This window comes from Scleropages formosus, chromosome 21 (genome assembly GCF_900964775.1).
Source record: "Scleropages formosus chromosome 21, fSclFor1.1, whole genome shotgun sequence".
Lineage (NCBI taxonomy): Eukaryota > Metazoa > Chordata > Actinopteri > Osteoglossiformes > Osteoglossidae > Scleropages > Scleropages formosus.
This window is the reverse complement of record NC_041826.1, coordinates 20152449-20165580: the sequence shown is the minus strand read 5'-3', so window position 1 is coordinate 20165580 and position 13132 is coordinate 20152449. Positions and strand designations below refer to the sequence as shown.

Genomic DNA, 13132 nt, shown 5'->3' with positions numbered 1-13132 from the left:
AAAAAAAAAACTTGATAAACACCTTCAGTTGTAGGTCATGTATCTTGGGGTTGCGCTAAACTTGGCATAGGACTTGATGACCTTGTTGACGGCCTCCAGGAAGTCCTTTTCTGTTGCTATTTTCCTGCGGGCTCTAATGGCAAACATTCCAGCTTCTGTACACACACTTCGGATCTCTGCACCTGGAATGAGGGTTGTTGGGAATCAGGGCTTTCTTGTACAGCTAAGTTCTTTAACAGGATTACACCAGTTTCAGTCATAGTGTGTGCCTAAATGACATAACATTTAAGCCCTGGATCAGCACACTTGCCCTTCACAACAGCTGCCTCATGTAGCATACACGGCAATCTCGCTCATGTGAGGCCTTACCTGTGCTATTGGGGCAAAGTCGAGCCAGCAGTTCAAAGCGGATGTCCCGCTCGACGCTCATGGAGCGAGCATGAATCTTAAAGATGTGAGTACGACCCTGAAAATGCAATTACACAGTAGCTAGAGTGGTTACAAAAGACAATGACAAATTAGCCTTGGACATGTCAGTAGCTGATCAGTATCAGCAGTTCTGCAGGAAGACAACAGGAAAACCCATAAGTGTTCATAAAATCAAACTCTTGGCCTTCTGCTAAAGACTAGATCCTGCCCCCGTTCACCTTATTCATTAAGATAGAACTGCTATGGTCTGAAGGTGCTGCTAACAGAACCCCACCTCCAAATCCGGCAGGCTGAACTCAATCTTCCGGTCCAGTCGTCCTGGTCTCATCAAAGCTGGGTCCAGCGTGTCAGGCCGGTTTGTAGCCATCAGAACTTTGATATTGCCCCTGGGGTCAAAGCCATCTAATTGGTTGATGAGCTCCAGCATAGTCCTCTGGACCTCGTTGTCTCCCCCAGCACCATCATCAAAGCGGGCCCCTGTTTATGAAACAAGTGTTGGCACAAAATGTGTGGAACCATTTAAAAGAGCAAAAACACTTCAATCAAAAAACTACTACAATGTACTTGATTAAGTTCTGCTATGATGAATCTTGGTGACCATTTCAAGAATTACAGCATTACAAACCCTATAAATTCAGAGGGAAAAGGATTTACAATCATACCTCCGATGGCATCGATTTCATCAAAGAAAATGAGGCAAGCCTTCTTTGTTCTTGCCATTTCAAAAAGTTCACGGACCATCCTGGCACCCTGATGGGGGAAACGCAACCAGCTTAAACTGGCTTACAAATGAATTACTGTGTGCGTTACAGCTAAAACTCCACTCTAATTTCATTTTCCACTCACCTCGCCCACATACTTCTGCACTAGCTCGGAGCCAATGACGCGGATAAAGCAGGCATCTGTACGGTTGGCCACGGCACGGGCACAAAGGGTCTTGCCTGTGCCAGGGGGGCCAAACAGCAGGACTCCCTTTGGAGGTTCAATGCCCAGGCTCACAAAGCGCTCTGGCTGCAGTAGGGAGAAGGGAAACACAAACACTGGCATTTAGTTTTTGAAAGGATGACAATGAGTGAAAATCTTACGGATGGTTCATATTACACAGTGCTGTTCCTAACGGCTCAAAACTAAGGCCTGCTTACAAATAAAAGGGGATAATGTTGTCCAATTTTAGACCTTCTATTATACACACATAAAGGTAGGATATGTACTCATACTCAATTTCAGAAATCCTCTGTAACTGAACACTTGAGCAAGGAGTTCAACACTATGTACGTCTATTTCTAGCAGTAAAAATAGGTATAATCTGACCCATTTACTGACTTTTTTATATTAACTCATTATTGATAATTGTTTATCCAAATACAGGATTGTAGTGGTCGGAAACCTATTTCAGAAGACAGGGTGTGAAACAGGATAGATTCTGGATGGCCATTGCAGGGTAATCATGCACACACACTATGGGCAATTCAGAGGCACCAATTCACTTGAAATACATGTTTCTGGACTGTGACAGGAAACCCAAGCAAACAGAGAACATGCAAGCTCCACACACACACACACACACAACAGGGACTGAACCCACATCCAAATGGACTGTCCATTCAATGTGAGGCACCAGCCTTTTATAATAATTTAGATTAATACAACTTGCTGGAGTTTATTTCTTAAGTGCAAGAATAGAATCATACTGTAGGTGACACTGCATAGGCAGGCTTCAAAGCACAGTGCTGTATCTAGAACAGGTGAGTGTGAGATACTTACATGAAGCAGTGGGGTTTCAACCACCTCCCTGAGTTTCTCAATTTGCTCCTTGCATCCCCCCACATCACTGTAAGTCACATCAGGTTTTTCCTCCACCTGTTAAAGTGCAACAGTCATATTAGGACTGACACACCTAATGACAACTTCTTGGCTTCAGAGGTCATTTTATGAGCAGTTCAACAGTCAGCTACCGTAGTCACTTAGGTCCTACCTGCATCATGGTTACAGTAGGATCAATTTTAGGAGGAAGAGGAATGTGGATCTGGTACTTGTTCCTGTCAACACTAAAAAAGAAACATAAATGAACCAAAAAAGCCTTAAACAATGTACCTCACAGTATACATGATGATATCCAGACCTCCTTACAAGCTTACCCAACTCTCATCCCCTCCTCGATGTCTGTGGGGGCCACCTGATCACTCAGGTCCACCACAAACTTTGCAAATTGTTTCACATTGATGATGTACTTTGGATCTTCAGAGTCAGCATTGATAATCTTAGTGCATCTGAAATCAGGAGCTTTCAATACATAACTGCAAATCGGATACAAACGCTAACAATTTCAGTTATAAAAGCAATGATTACCATAACCTCAACCCTGTTGCTCTTTAGTGAACACAGTAAATTTGATGTAAACCTAACTCCATTAAACCATGAAGCATGAATGATTCAAGCACAATGTAAGTACACTCCAATCAACAACTGAAACGAAGAGTCTGATGGTTCAGTATACCTAGCAACCTGCAGAGGCTGTTCACTTTGCAGAGTCTGTTTGTCCGCAGCCAAATCCCAAAGAGCGGGGGGTGCCAGTCCAGTGTCAGACTCTTTGATGCCTAAATAACATGGAGAAGTGCAGAGACCATACAAACCATCAGTACTGCTCAAATCTAAGGTCAAGGTGGAGTGGTAAAGAATGACATGGTACACCCAAAATTCCACAACACACAGGTGGAAGTTTCACACACCAGTGAGCTCATTGATCTTCTTGAGCAACTGCTGGATGTCATCTTCCACTTGTTTTATTTGCCTGGAGTACGTGCTCTGGCCCTATGAACAGAACAATATCCCAGTTTACACACCGATCTGATTTACAGAACATGATGATGCACAAGATGCCTTATTCAGCAAAAGTATTAATTAAAATACGTTAAATTACACCTGAATGCACTATATTACGGAATCACAACTGTTCTTGCATACACTGATGAAAAAACTTAGCAGTATAACTTTTTTCAATAGTCGTTTTAATTTTTATATTATTTATTATAAATATATTTTATTTATTGTGAATGTGGAATCGAGACCCAACACTCGTTCAGGACTGTACTTCCAGTCCCACAAAATAATTCAGATATGGACACTTACATATGTCTTCAAAAGAGCAATATCTCCTTCATCTAAAGCTGAATAGGAGACACAGAATGATTATGTTTGTAAAACCTCTCGTCTCGGGCTTCAAGTTGAACAGTGTTTTGTTTTAAATTATACAATATAGCAAGTGAGTGAAGTACCTCTGATCGGTTTTTCTTCTTTATCCTCTTCTTTAATTTTTCTCTGCTCGGTTCCCAAATAATCTGGCATGACTGAAATACCTAATGAAATAGTACAAAACACTGTCTTGGGACTAAAAATACCGATTACGAAGCAGTTTGTGTCTTCCGGCACTGTGACGGAAGTGAAAGCCGGAGGAATATTAAAGGCGTACTTGTTCAAACCTCACATTTATACCTCATAGTTACGAGCTTAAACCATAGTTAAAAACGTTTGCAGCGATCATCTACACTGTGTTGGAGAAGAAATTAATTTAACCATGAGAATTTTTTGGAAATACTAGGAGGAACCAAAGTGCTTGCACCGGTGTGACCACGGTAAGGAAGTAATGTAACACGAAAATTGTCATTGGTCACCTAACGCAAACATGCCGACGTAAGACAGCGGGGTCAAAAGGGTGACTCACCTGTTCGGTATATATAGCCCGAAGAATTACTACATATGTATATGAAACATGCGTTTTGGAAAACTTTCGTCGTCAGCCTTACAGGGAGGTGTGAGGAAAAACTATGCGGGTATTAGCGTTTAAGACCACTTCAAAGTTGATTGGTACTTTCAAAGGATGCGTTTAAAAAGCTAATGAAACGATCATCTCCATCGTCTGGTACCGTGCAGGGTGCAGATAGAATCATATAATTTGACTATTAAAATTTCCCTATTGTTTAAACTACACTATTAACAACTGGAAATACATAAAATGTGCTTTCTGGACTGATAGGAAGGTTTTGTGTTACCAGCGTACTACATACATTTACGTTTATTTATTTAGCAGACGCTTTTCTTTTTACAACTCTTTCAATGAACTCTATGATACTATGTTACGTATGTAGTGTTACCCCCCACACACCTTATTCACCAAGGTAACTTACACTGCTAGATACACTACTTACAAATGGGTCACTCATTCATACATCTAAAATTGGACAATACAGAATAAGGATTTTTTTTTTTCCTGGACATGTAGATCTTCAGTAAAAGGAATTGAAATATAATAGCAACAGGCTGTGCAGTAGAGTAGTTTAGTCCTCCCTGGAACTGAACCTCCAAGTTGCTTATGTCAAAGTGCATATCTCTAACCACACAGGCTATATATATATATATATATATATATTTTCACACCAGTTCTTAAATCTGGATAGGTAGCTTTGCTACACAGACAGCAGCTCTAAATAATTTAAAAAAATTTAAATCACGAGAAATAAGACTAACTGCTATTCAGCCAAATCCGACCATCAAAAATGGAAATATTTTCAGCAACCTATGATTCTAAATGTTTAGTAAAACATTTTATCCTTAGAAATACTACTGCCGATCCCACAGCATTTATACCTCTAAGAACGACTTTACAATTTAAACATTTACGGCACAAAGAATGACGACAACTTTTTTTCTAACATTTTTTCACTAGTAACTGAATTTTAAAATTCAAAAATAGTTATTGGTGCCACTCGTCATAGTTAGTGGCCCAACATTTGACAGGTGAAACACCTGAGCTGAGGCAATTTTAAGAAAATTGGCACCACTGACGTTCACACAGTACTAATAAATGACCGGTATTAGTAACAGCTGGGGATTGAATAGCTCGTTATCAAGGGAATATTCCGTCTCCCAAGGCAAGCATAATACGATGTCTGAATAATGTCTTCTTCAAATTGTGGTTGATAAAATCAACTCCAGGTATCGATATCACCGCCGACACAAGCACTGCTTCGTGCGCATGCGCCGGAGCTCTCCGTGTGACGCCACAACGCTCAGTCCCGCCCACTGAGAACTCCCGCATTAACATCTGAATTGGGATCATATTACATTCCCAACAGTCCTCTCTTAAGCCCTATTAGCGCAATGATGTAACTGATTTGGAGCCAGTTTTGAACGCACGATGCGTCTCCGCCCACAACAATAAGATTGTGGCGACGGCGGCGCTTGTACCGCATAATAAGACTGTTGTGCTCTACACATTTTCCATCGCTCCTGCTTTGAGGTGAGTTTGCATTATGTTTCATTCAGCGCAAGAGTAGTTTTCTGATGATGTATATGCCAGGTAAATTCATTAAGATGTCATATTGTTGATTTTTACAGCGGTTGTTTGTTTGTCGTTGCATGATGATGATAATCGTTGCGCACACACACACACACACACACACACACACTGTGACAGAGTCAGAGAATGTATCGCCTGCCGCAGCTTGGTTAAGTTGGTACGGGTTTGCCGGGAATTAAAAACTATTTCCAAATTGCGCGTTATATTATACCCTACCAATATGGCTACAACAAGTGACTGCATTATGCGTGATAAAAATTTTAAGAGAGGAAGTAGTTCCGAGGTCGAGATTTTCGTTTGGAAAGTTGCCGCTCGTTTACCTGGCTGGAATCGCGGCTAATAACTCTAGCGCAAATACTTGCTCGGCTGGAGGAATGCTGAATCGGGTGCGCGGCTCGTGTCCGCTGAAGGCGCGCACCTCCTCCGCGTGCCGTGACTGTGGCCAAGTGTCCTGGTGCCGCTCCGCGTGGACACACCGCCGGTACACACCGCCACATGATTCCAGCGTCCGCAGGAATACTAGGAATCGCATTTCTTTACGGTAACAAGAACACGTTCGCGCAGAGTCGTACTCGTTACTGAATACTTTTTTTTTTTTTTTTTTTTTTTTTTTTTTTTTTTTTTGAACTTTCCCCCAAATCCGCGCGCTTCTCTATTTTGGAATCTATTTATAGATACAGTGAGCGTTTGTGGTCGAGGTTCAGTTGTGTACTTAAGATCGCCAACTGGCTACGTATGTAAATTTTGTTTGGCCTTAGGGCTGACATTCGAGCGGCATTTCCTTTCTTAATTTTTCAGCGAACGCTCCGTACTCGGCAACAATGTTACAATGTCTCCTAACGTCATCACTCGACTCTTGGTGGGTGGGCCTGTGTTGGCAGCAAAATGTAACGGTGTTGGTCACCAACTTGGTGTCTGTCCACGCAACCACATGAACAAGGAGTGTATCCGGGGGCTTCTTGGCATTCCGTGGGATGCTCGTGTTGAGGTGGGGTTTCCCACCGCCACATGTCATGCTGGGGTCTCTCCAGAAGTCCAAGACCCAGAGGGTGGTAGTAAATCCTGGGTCCTGGAGCTTGCTGGCACAAGATGCCAGAAAAGTGTGATTTGCGAGTGATATGGTCAGTGTGTTTTTTTTGGGATCTTTTTAACAGCTGTACATCATATGATCGCCATTAAGGTCACGCCATCCTCTCCAGTTCAAACTGATGGCTCAATTCTCTCCACGTGGTAGATTGGAAATTGTCCAGTACAGTGTCTGGCATGTTGGGGGCTCAGCTACATTTCAGAGAAACAGAAAACACACCTGTTCCTGTCTGTCTTTGTGAGCCCAGTCCCCCTCTGATACCATTCAGTTTATTACCCAAGTGAACATTGGTCAGACAAGTTCTTAACACTGAGGTCATCAACCTCTACAGCTTTCTCATTGCCCGGATGCATCCCCACATATGCAAAAAAAAACACACAAGTTTACAAGGAGAAAGACGCAACATGTCACATTCTTCAGTGCCGTGTTTCAGCCGTCATGGCACACCAAGTGGCACCTAGAAGAGCTGGCGTGGGCAGTGTTTCCTTGTGGCAATATGCCATATTCCAAAAAGGAGAAACATGATCTGTGGAATTTAAACTATGTGTGTGACATTGGTCTATTGCCTAAATGGGTAAATGACTATAGGGAGTTTGTCATTTATCTAGTGTACTTCTGCAGCTATTTACAATGTCATTACTTTTTAAATCATTCTCTGTCCTAAAACTGCATTTTTAGCTATAGTAATGTAAATGTGTGCACTTTCCCTGATCTGTCAAATGCATTTTTCTTGATTCTTTGTGGAGCTGCACTGGGACTGACTCCAGGTTTTCCAGAATAGGCCATTTTATTTGCTTTTCATTATAAGGTTTCCTTGAAACACCTTCAATTGTCTGTCTGTAATTGGTCTAAATTTAACCAACTTTATGGGGCATGCCCACCCTTCCAGAGAACCGAGTGAGCCTATGGAGGAGAAGGTGGAAGACGAGATTTTGCTGGAGCAGGATGGCCCTTCATGTCCTCTTTCCAAGAGTTTCCGGGTGGACCAGGATGTGACCAGGTCCAGGAGGGACAACCGCGGCTGCTTTGTTAATCCCTGGTCTACCTGGAAGTTCCCATCAAACTTAACCCTCCTTCGGTTTTGTCTTTTGGACAAAGACAACAGCAATATCCCCACGTGTAAAGAGGTATCTCTTTTTATCATTAAGGAAGTTTTAGCCTGGATGCTGGAAAGGACATCATCCCAGTCCATGATTACATAAGACTGCTTTATGCTCTTATTGTTTTCATTAAATTTGACTCTTGTGTTCATATGTTTCATCATAGGCTCAAACTGTAAACTGTGCTCATTGAATTTCTGTGTTTGGCACTAATTTCTTTTAAATCATATTTACTACAGTGCAGGCTGCTTTATAAATCTCTAAAAGGAGACTGATAATCTGGACAGCATCAAAGTGACAATGTTTAAGGTGCATCATCATACAATGCTTTGTGACCCCACATGTGATGTGAGTGTCACAAACTGATCTTAAGCCAAGTTTAAATGTTAGATTTACCTATAAGTGCATACAATTTGGACACAATAGTAAATGTGGGCATGTTTAGCACTGTCAGGATGTTTTAAATGCATTGCATTCACAAATACTGTCAGGTTAGAGGATGTGAATCCATCACATTTTAAGTAAACTTGTACCATCTCCCCTAGTACAGTCATCGGTTACATTAAAGTTTATGTTGACAGCAGTGTGCTATGAGGCATATGGTAATGGGAGAATTAGTTTGGGGGAAAAAAAGAGGGCGGTCAAAGTTAATAACTTTTTTGTAGTGAACCGTTATTGGTCAGGAAGTCACCCCTGAGACACAAACACTTGTGCTTATGAAGAATATTATTCAATACCACTTACGTTTGCATTTAAATCAATAAATTGGAAGAACTGAAGCACGGGGGGGTGGTGCAGTGGGTTGGACCGGGTCCTGCTCTCCGGTGAGTCTGGGGTTCAAGTCCCGCTTGGGGTGCCTTGCGACGGACTGGCATCCTGTCCTGGGTGTGTGTGTGTCCCCCCCCCTCCAGCCTTACGCCCTATGTTTCCAGGTTAGGCTCTGGCTCCCCATGACCCCATATGGGACAAGTGGTTCAGAAAGTGTGTGTGTGAGAAGCACTAGGAAAGTGTCAGAACAGCCTGTTTCATTCTTTAGAGCCCCCTTTATGATCTCTTTCATGTACGCTGATGCACATAAATGACATTTTAGTTACCAGTTCACTTGAAACTTGTCATGGGAGGAAAGCCACACAAATGAGAACATGCACCCCTCTCCCACAGAATGGGTGGGGCTTGAACTCATTTTGAATCACACTGCCCAGGTAATATGGGATGACATGTCAGTTTGAGTACCAATTAATTTGCATTTTTTCACTTTTTTTTTTTTTTTTTTACATTAGGCTGAAATTAGGTTTTGGCATAAATAAGGCACCTTTGGAGGCTCAGGAACACATACAATGTTACCATTGAGACTAATGGTAATTACATCATCGTTTTATGAGAATTCAGATTAGGAAATCTTTCTCAAGAACGCATTTGCCGTACGGAAGTTTTATCAGGGTCAAGCTAGGATGGCTGTGACTTATCTTTATGGGTTTGTTATATTTAAAATGTTTTACTCCAAGTTGTCAGATGGAAGATATGGGAGCAAGGTTATGCTCTGTCCCGAAACAAGTGTCTGATGTTTAGGTGCTGGACCGGGAGCTGCCAGTGTTGGAGCCCTACTTCATTCAGGACCCTCAGGAGGTGGGACAGACAGCCATGGGATTGAGGGTGACATGGCTGGGTCATGCCTCGGTGCTGGTGGAGATGGATGACCTGGTGGTGCTGACTGACCCGGTGTTCAGCCAACGAGCATCACCGGTACAGTTTGCAGGGCCCAAGCGGTTCCGGGGCCCGCCTTGCTCCGTGGACCAGCTGCCCCGGGTGGATGCTGTGCTCATCAGCCATTCGCACTATGACCATTTGGATGTCAATTCGGTGATGGCCTTGAACATGCGTTTCGGTAAGAAGCTGCGCTGGTTTGTGCCACTGGGACTGCTTGACTGGATGCGCAGTTGCGGCTGTGAGAATGCCGTTGAGCTGGACTGGTGGGAAAAGGACTGCGTTCCAGGTCGCAACGATGTCGCCTTCTTCTTCACTCCATCCCAACACTGGTGTGGGCGCACACTTCTGGATAAAAACCGAGTGCTGTGGGGCAGCTGGACCGTTCTGGGCCCCCACAACCGCTTCTTCTTTGCCGGGGACACGGGCTACTGCACCGCTTTCCAAGAGATTGGCAGGTGCTTTGGTCCCTTTGACCTGGCTGCCGTGCCCATCGGCGCATACCTGCCCAGGTGCGTGATGGGGCCTGGGGAAAAAGGAGTGTATGGCATGCTGGGAAGCAAATGACTAACTGCTTGTTTGGTTGTTTTTGCTCAGAGATGCACTGAAGTCTCAGCATGTGGACCCCGAGGAGGCAGTACGCATCCACATCGATATTCAAGCCAAGCATTCCCTTGGAATACACTGGGGCACCTTTACTTTAGCCTGTGAGGTAAATTTTCCATCTGAAATCGCACTTTTTTTTTTTTTTTTTTTTTTTTTTTTTTTAAAATAAAACCTGGAGAAAGTCAGCTGTGTTAGACCTTCTGGTGTTTATTTTCAGCACAATGAACTCAGTAGAATCAAGTCATATATTTTATATGCAACCATTTGTGTAATGTATGCCAGCAATATGGGTTTGACTTGTTTATGTAGACATACTTGGGGAAAAAGTAAGCATATCAGACTGATGCTGTTGTGTGGCAGGACAATCTGTGGGCCTGAAATGTTTGAACAGGCAGTCAGACCCAGGCTGTAATGCTAAAAATACTTCTCACACAAATGGAGCAATGATCCTTTTATTTTGTTTTTTTTAAAAACACAGTATTACTTGGATCCTCCTGTGAAACTCAAAGAAGCAATGCAGCAGTTGGGACAGGATGAAGACAAGTTCTTTGTGCTTAAGCATGGAGAATCGAGGCTTCTGAACCCTTCCTGAGAATGTCTGAACAGACCCAACCCCCCCCACCCTGAATTGTTAAGGCAGCTACTATGAGTTTGGTCTCAAACTTGCCCCTTTTTTGTAAACTTCAGAAATTGTTTACACCTTTCGATTGTATCTGTTTGAAGATAATGCTAGGGCATCTAGAGAACTGACAGATTTATCTGGATTACAGATTGTGAAATGACTAATTTTTGGCATATGCAAATTTGTGCCAGTCAAAGTTGTGAGAACATCATAAAACATTCATATATTTGACATTTTTACTGCATTACCTTAAGTCACTGGAGAAGAAATTCACAGTATTAACTTAATTGAATTGTAACTTGATTTTTTTTCCATACATTTGATCATGCCTTAAAGCTCATTAAAACAAGAATGTCAGAAGTTAATTTAGTGCATCGTTCACCATATTTCTGTCTTGCTGTTTAGATCATGCATTTTAAAACTTGCATTCATGCCTCCAAAGCATTCTGCAGGTTTTGAGAAAGCCTTTGCTTATGTCTACTGCACTGTTAAATCATAAAGAAATTTAAAAATTAATCTGTGCTGTAGAGACTTCAGGGTACATTCCGTACTATACGGATAGCAGAGCTTTGCAGCACTATGGCACATAGTGTCAAGTTTATTCACTGATTACCTCTGGTTTTTAAATAACCTAATTATTTGAAACAATGTTCTTGCACCTACTCATGAATGTTAAAACACCAAAAATACAGCAGGTGGAGATGTTGAAATTGGTTTCCTCCTGCACCAAAAGAAGACACTTCAAAATAAGAAACACTTACTTTGTTAGCAAGAGGATATTCCAGTTTTCACAAACATAGATTTCTATACAGAGTTTTTGGTAAACAATAACATGCTCTGCAGAAGAGCATTTGGATGGTTCAGACAGTTCTGTGAAAACAGAATCTGCATTACGGCAACAGAATTATGAACACAAAATTGGTGGGAATAATTACTTTGCTACACTATATTTGTAACAGAAGAGGATAAAGTATTAGAATCTTGCTTTAGAAAATCAAGAATGGAAAAATAGGGCTACTAATGAATTTACAATTTTTGCTATGGCAGAAGGTGAGGGGGATTTTCAGTCTTCAACTTAAAGTCAGTAATGGAGATGGGGGGGGGGGGGGGGGGGATCTGAAGAAAATCATTCATGGCAACTGTGTAAGTGTAAAAGAAGCGAGCTTTAGTGATAGCAGCGAAGATGTTGGGGTTTAGCACCTTTGGCCTAAGCTTTTCTGTGAAATGCTTACGAATGTCAGACACCAGTTTAATAATGTGTCATTAATTTTACGTTACATGGCAAATTTCCTCTCGGCAAAAAAAAAAACGTGACTTTACTCGTGCGCGTTTGATCAACGAGCGGACGGACGAACAAAACGTTTCTCGGAGTTTTCCCGAAACAACGATGTCATGCGATAATTTCAGCCATTTCCTGTTTTAATATTGACGATTGGAAACATTTTAAAAACGCCTGATATTTTCTGTTAGTTTTAGTCAATTCACAGGGCTCTCTTTCTGTATTATGACTCGGACTCTGGCAGCTGGTTCTGTTGGAGAATCATTTTGTACAGGAATAGTTTTTAACTGGCCGCTGTTGTGTACGTTCGATTGCCTAGCAACCGTTCGTCAACTGTACCGTTGCCTTGTAAGTGCGCACCGGTTCGGAGGCTTCGCAGTGCGTCGCGCTGATTGATTTTAGGGCGAAAATGGCAGAGCCAGACGTGAAAGAGTATATCATGAAGCATTTGCTTCCTGAGTTCTATCTGGTGAGACACGATCGGACACATGATTAACAGCTTCTCTGCTGTGCCAGATTTTCCAGCTTTGTTGGGAACCTGCCTGGCAAATTCCCGCTTACTGCCCTTGGGCCAAGTAAGAGTGAGGGAATCGTAAATGCGTAAAGAAATAAAGAGAATAATTAAGTTTGATTTTTAAAGTTAACAGATCACACAAGTTTCCGAGGTTTACTGGCATTTTCCGGGCAGAAATGACGTGTTAGCTGTAGGGATCATAAAAAGCTGGACGTTTGATGTAGCTTTCTGATTAAAACTGCTAATTTTTTGTGTGTGTGTGTGTGTTTGTTCACAGTTTTTGTTAAGTGAGTCACGAGTGTCCCGCTACGGAAATCCATTAATCCTCTTCGAAGAGAAAATAATGACTATTATAGAAAATGGGATTTATGACAGGTGGGTATTAGAAGAATGCATTACGCCACCACTAGCTTGTGGTAAATGATGAAAATTATT

The 13132-nt window shown here is 42.1% G+C and overlaps 3 protein-coding genes across 3 annotated transcripts in view; 2 read left to right on the top strand and 1 right to left on the bottom strand.

Moving 5' to 3' along the window:
* Positions 1-10: 10 nt before the first annotated feature.
* On the bottom strand, positions 11-3852 carry LOC108920923 (26S proteasome regulatory subunit 7-like). Its single transcript, XM_018730029.2, has 12 exons — positions 3705-3852; positions 3559-3596; positions 3159-3240; positions 2927-3026; positions 2568-2699; positions 2405-2477; positions 2194-2289; positions 1276-1440; positions 1092-1179; positions 704-906; positions 370-466; positions 11-182 (listed from the first exon to the last, which is right to left on the bottom strand). The coding sequence occupies exons 1-12, from the start codon at positions 3772-3774 to the stop codon at positions 25-27; spliced, it is 1302 nt and encodes a 433-aa protein (XP_018585545.1). The 5' UTR covers positions 3775-3852; the 3' UTR covers positions 11-24.
* Positions 3853-5615: 1763 nt separating this feature from the next.
* Positions 5616-11326, top strand: napepld (N-acyl phosphatidylethanolamine phospholipase D). Its single transcript, XM_018729906.2, has 5 exons — positions 5616-5725; positions 7762-7999; positions 9542-10188; positions 10274-10388; positions 10761-11326. Exons 2-5 carry the CDS (start codon positions 7778-7780, stop codon positions 10872-10874), a joined length of 1098 nt encoding a protein of 365 aa, XP_018585422.2. The 5' UTR covers positions 5616-5725; positions 7762-7777; the 3' UTR covers positions 10875-11326.
* Positions 11327-13036: 1710 nt separating this feature from the next.
* Positions 13037-13132, top strand: part of fbxl13 (F-box and leucine-rich repeat protein 13) — a 31572-nt gene continuing 31476 nt past the window's right edge. Inside the window, exon 1 of the mRNA XM_029247293.1 lies at positions 13037-13072. Within this exon, the coding sequence (XP_029103126.1) occupies positions 13041-13072 (32 nt within the window). The 5' untranslated portion in view covers positions 13037-13040. The remainder of the gene's footprint in view (positions 13073-13132) is intronic.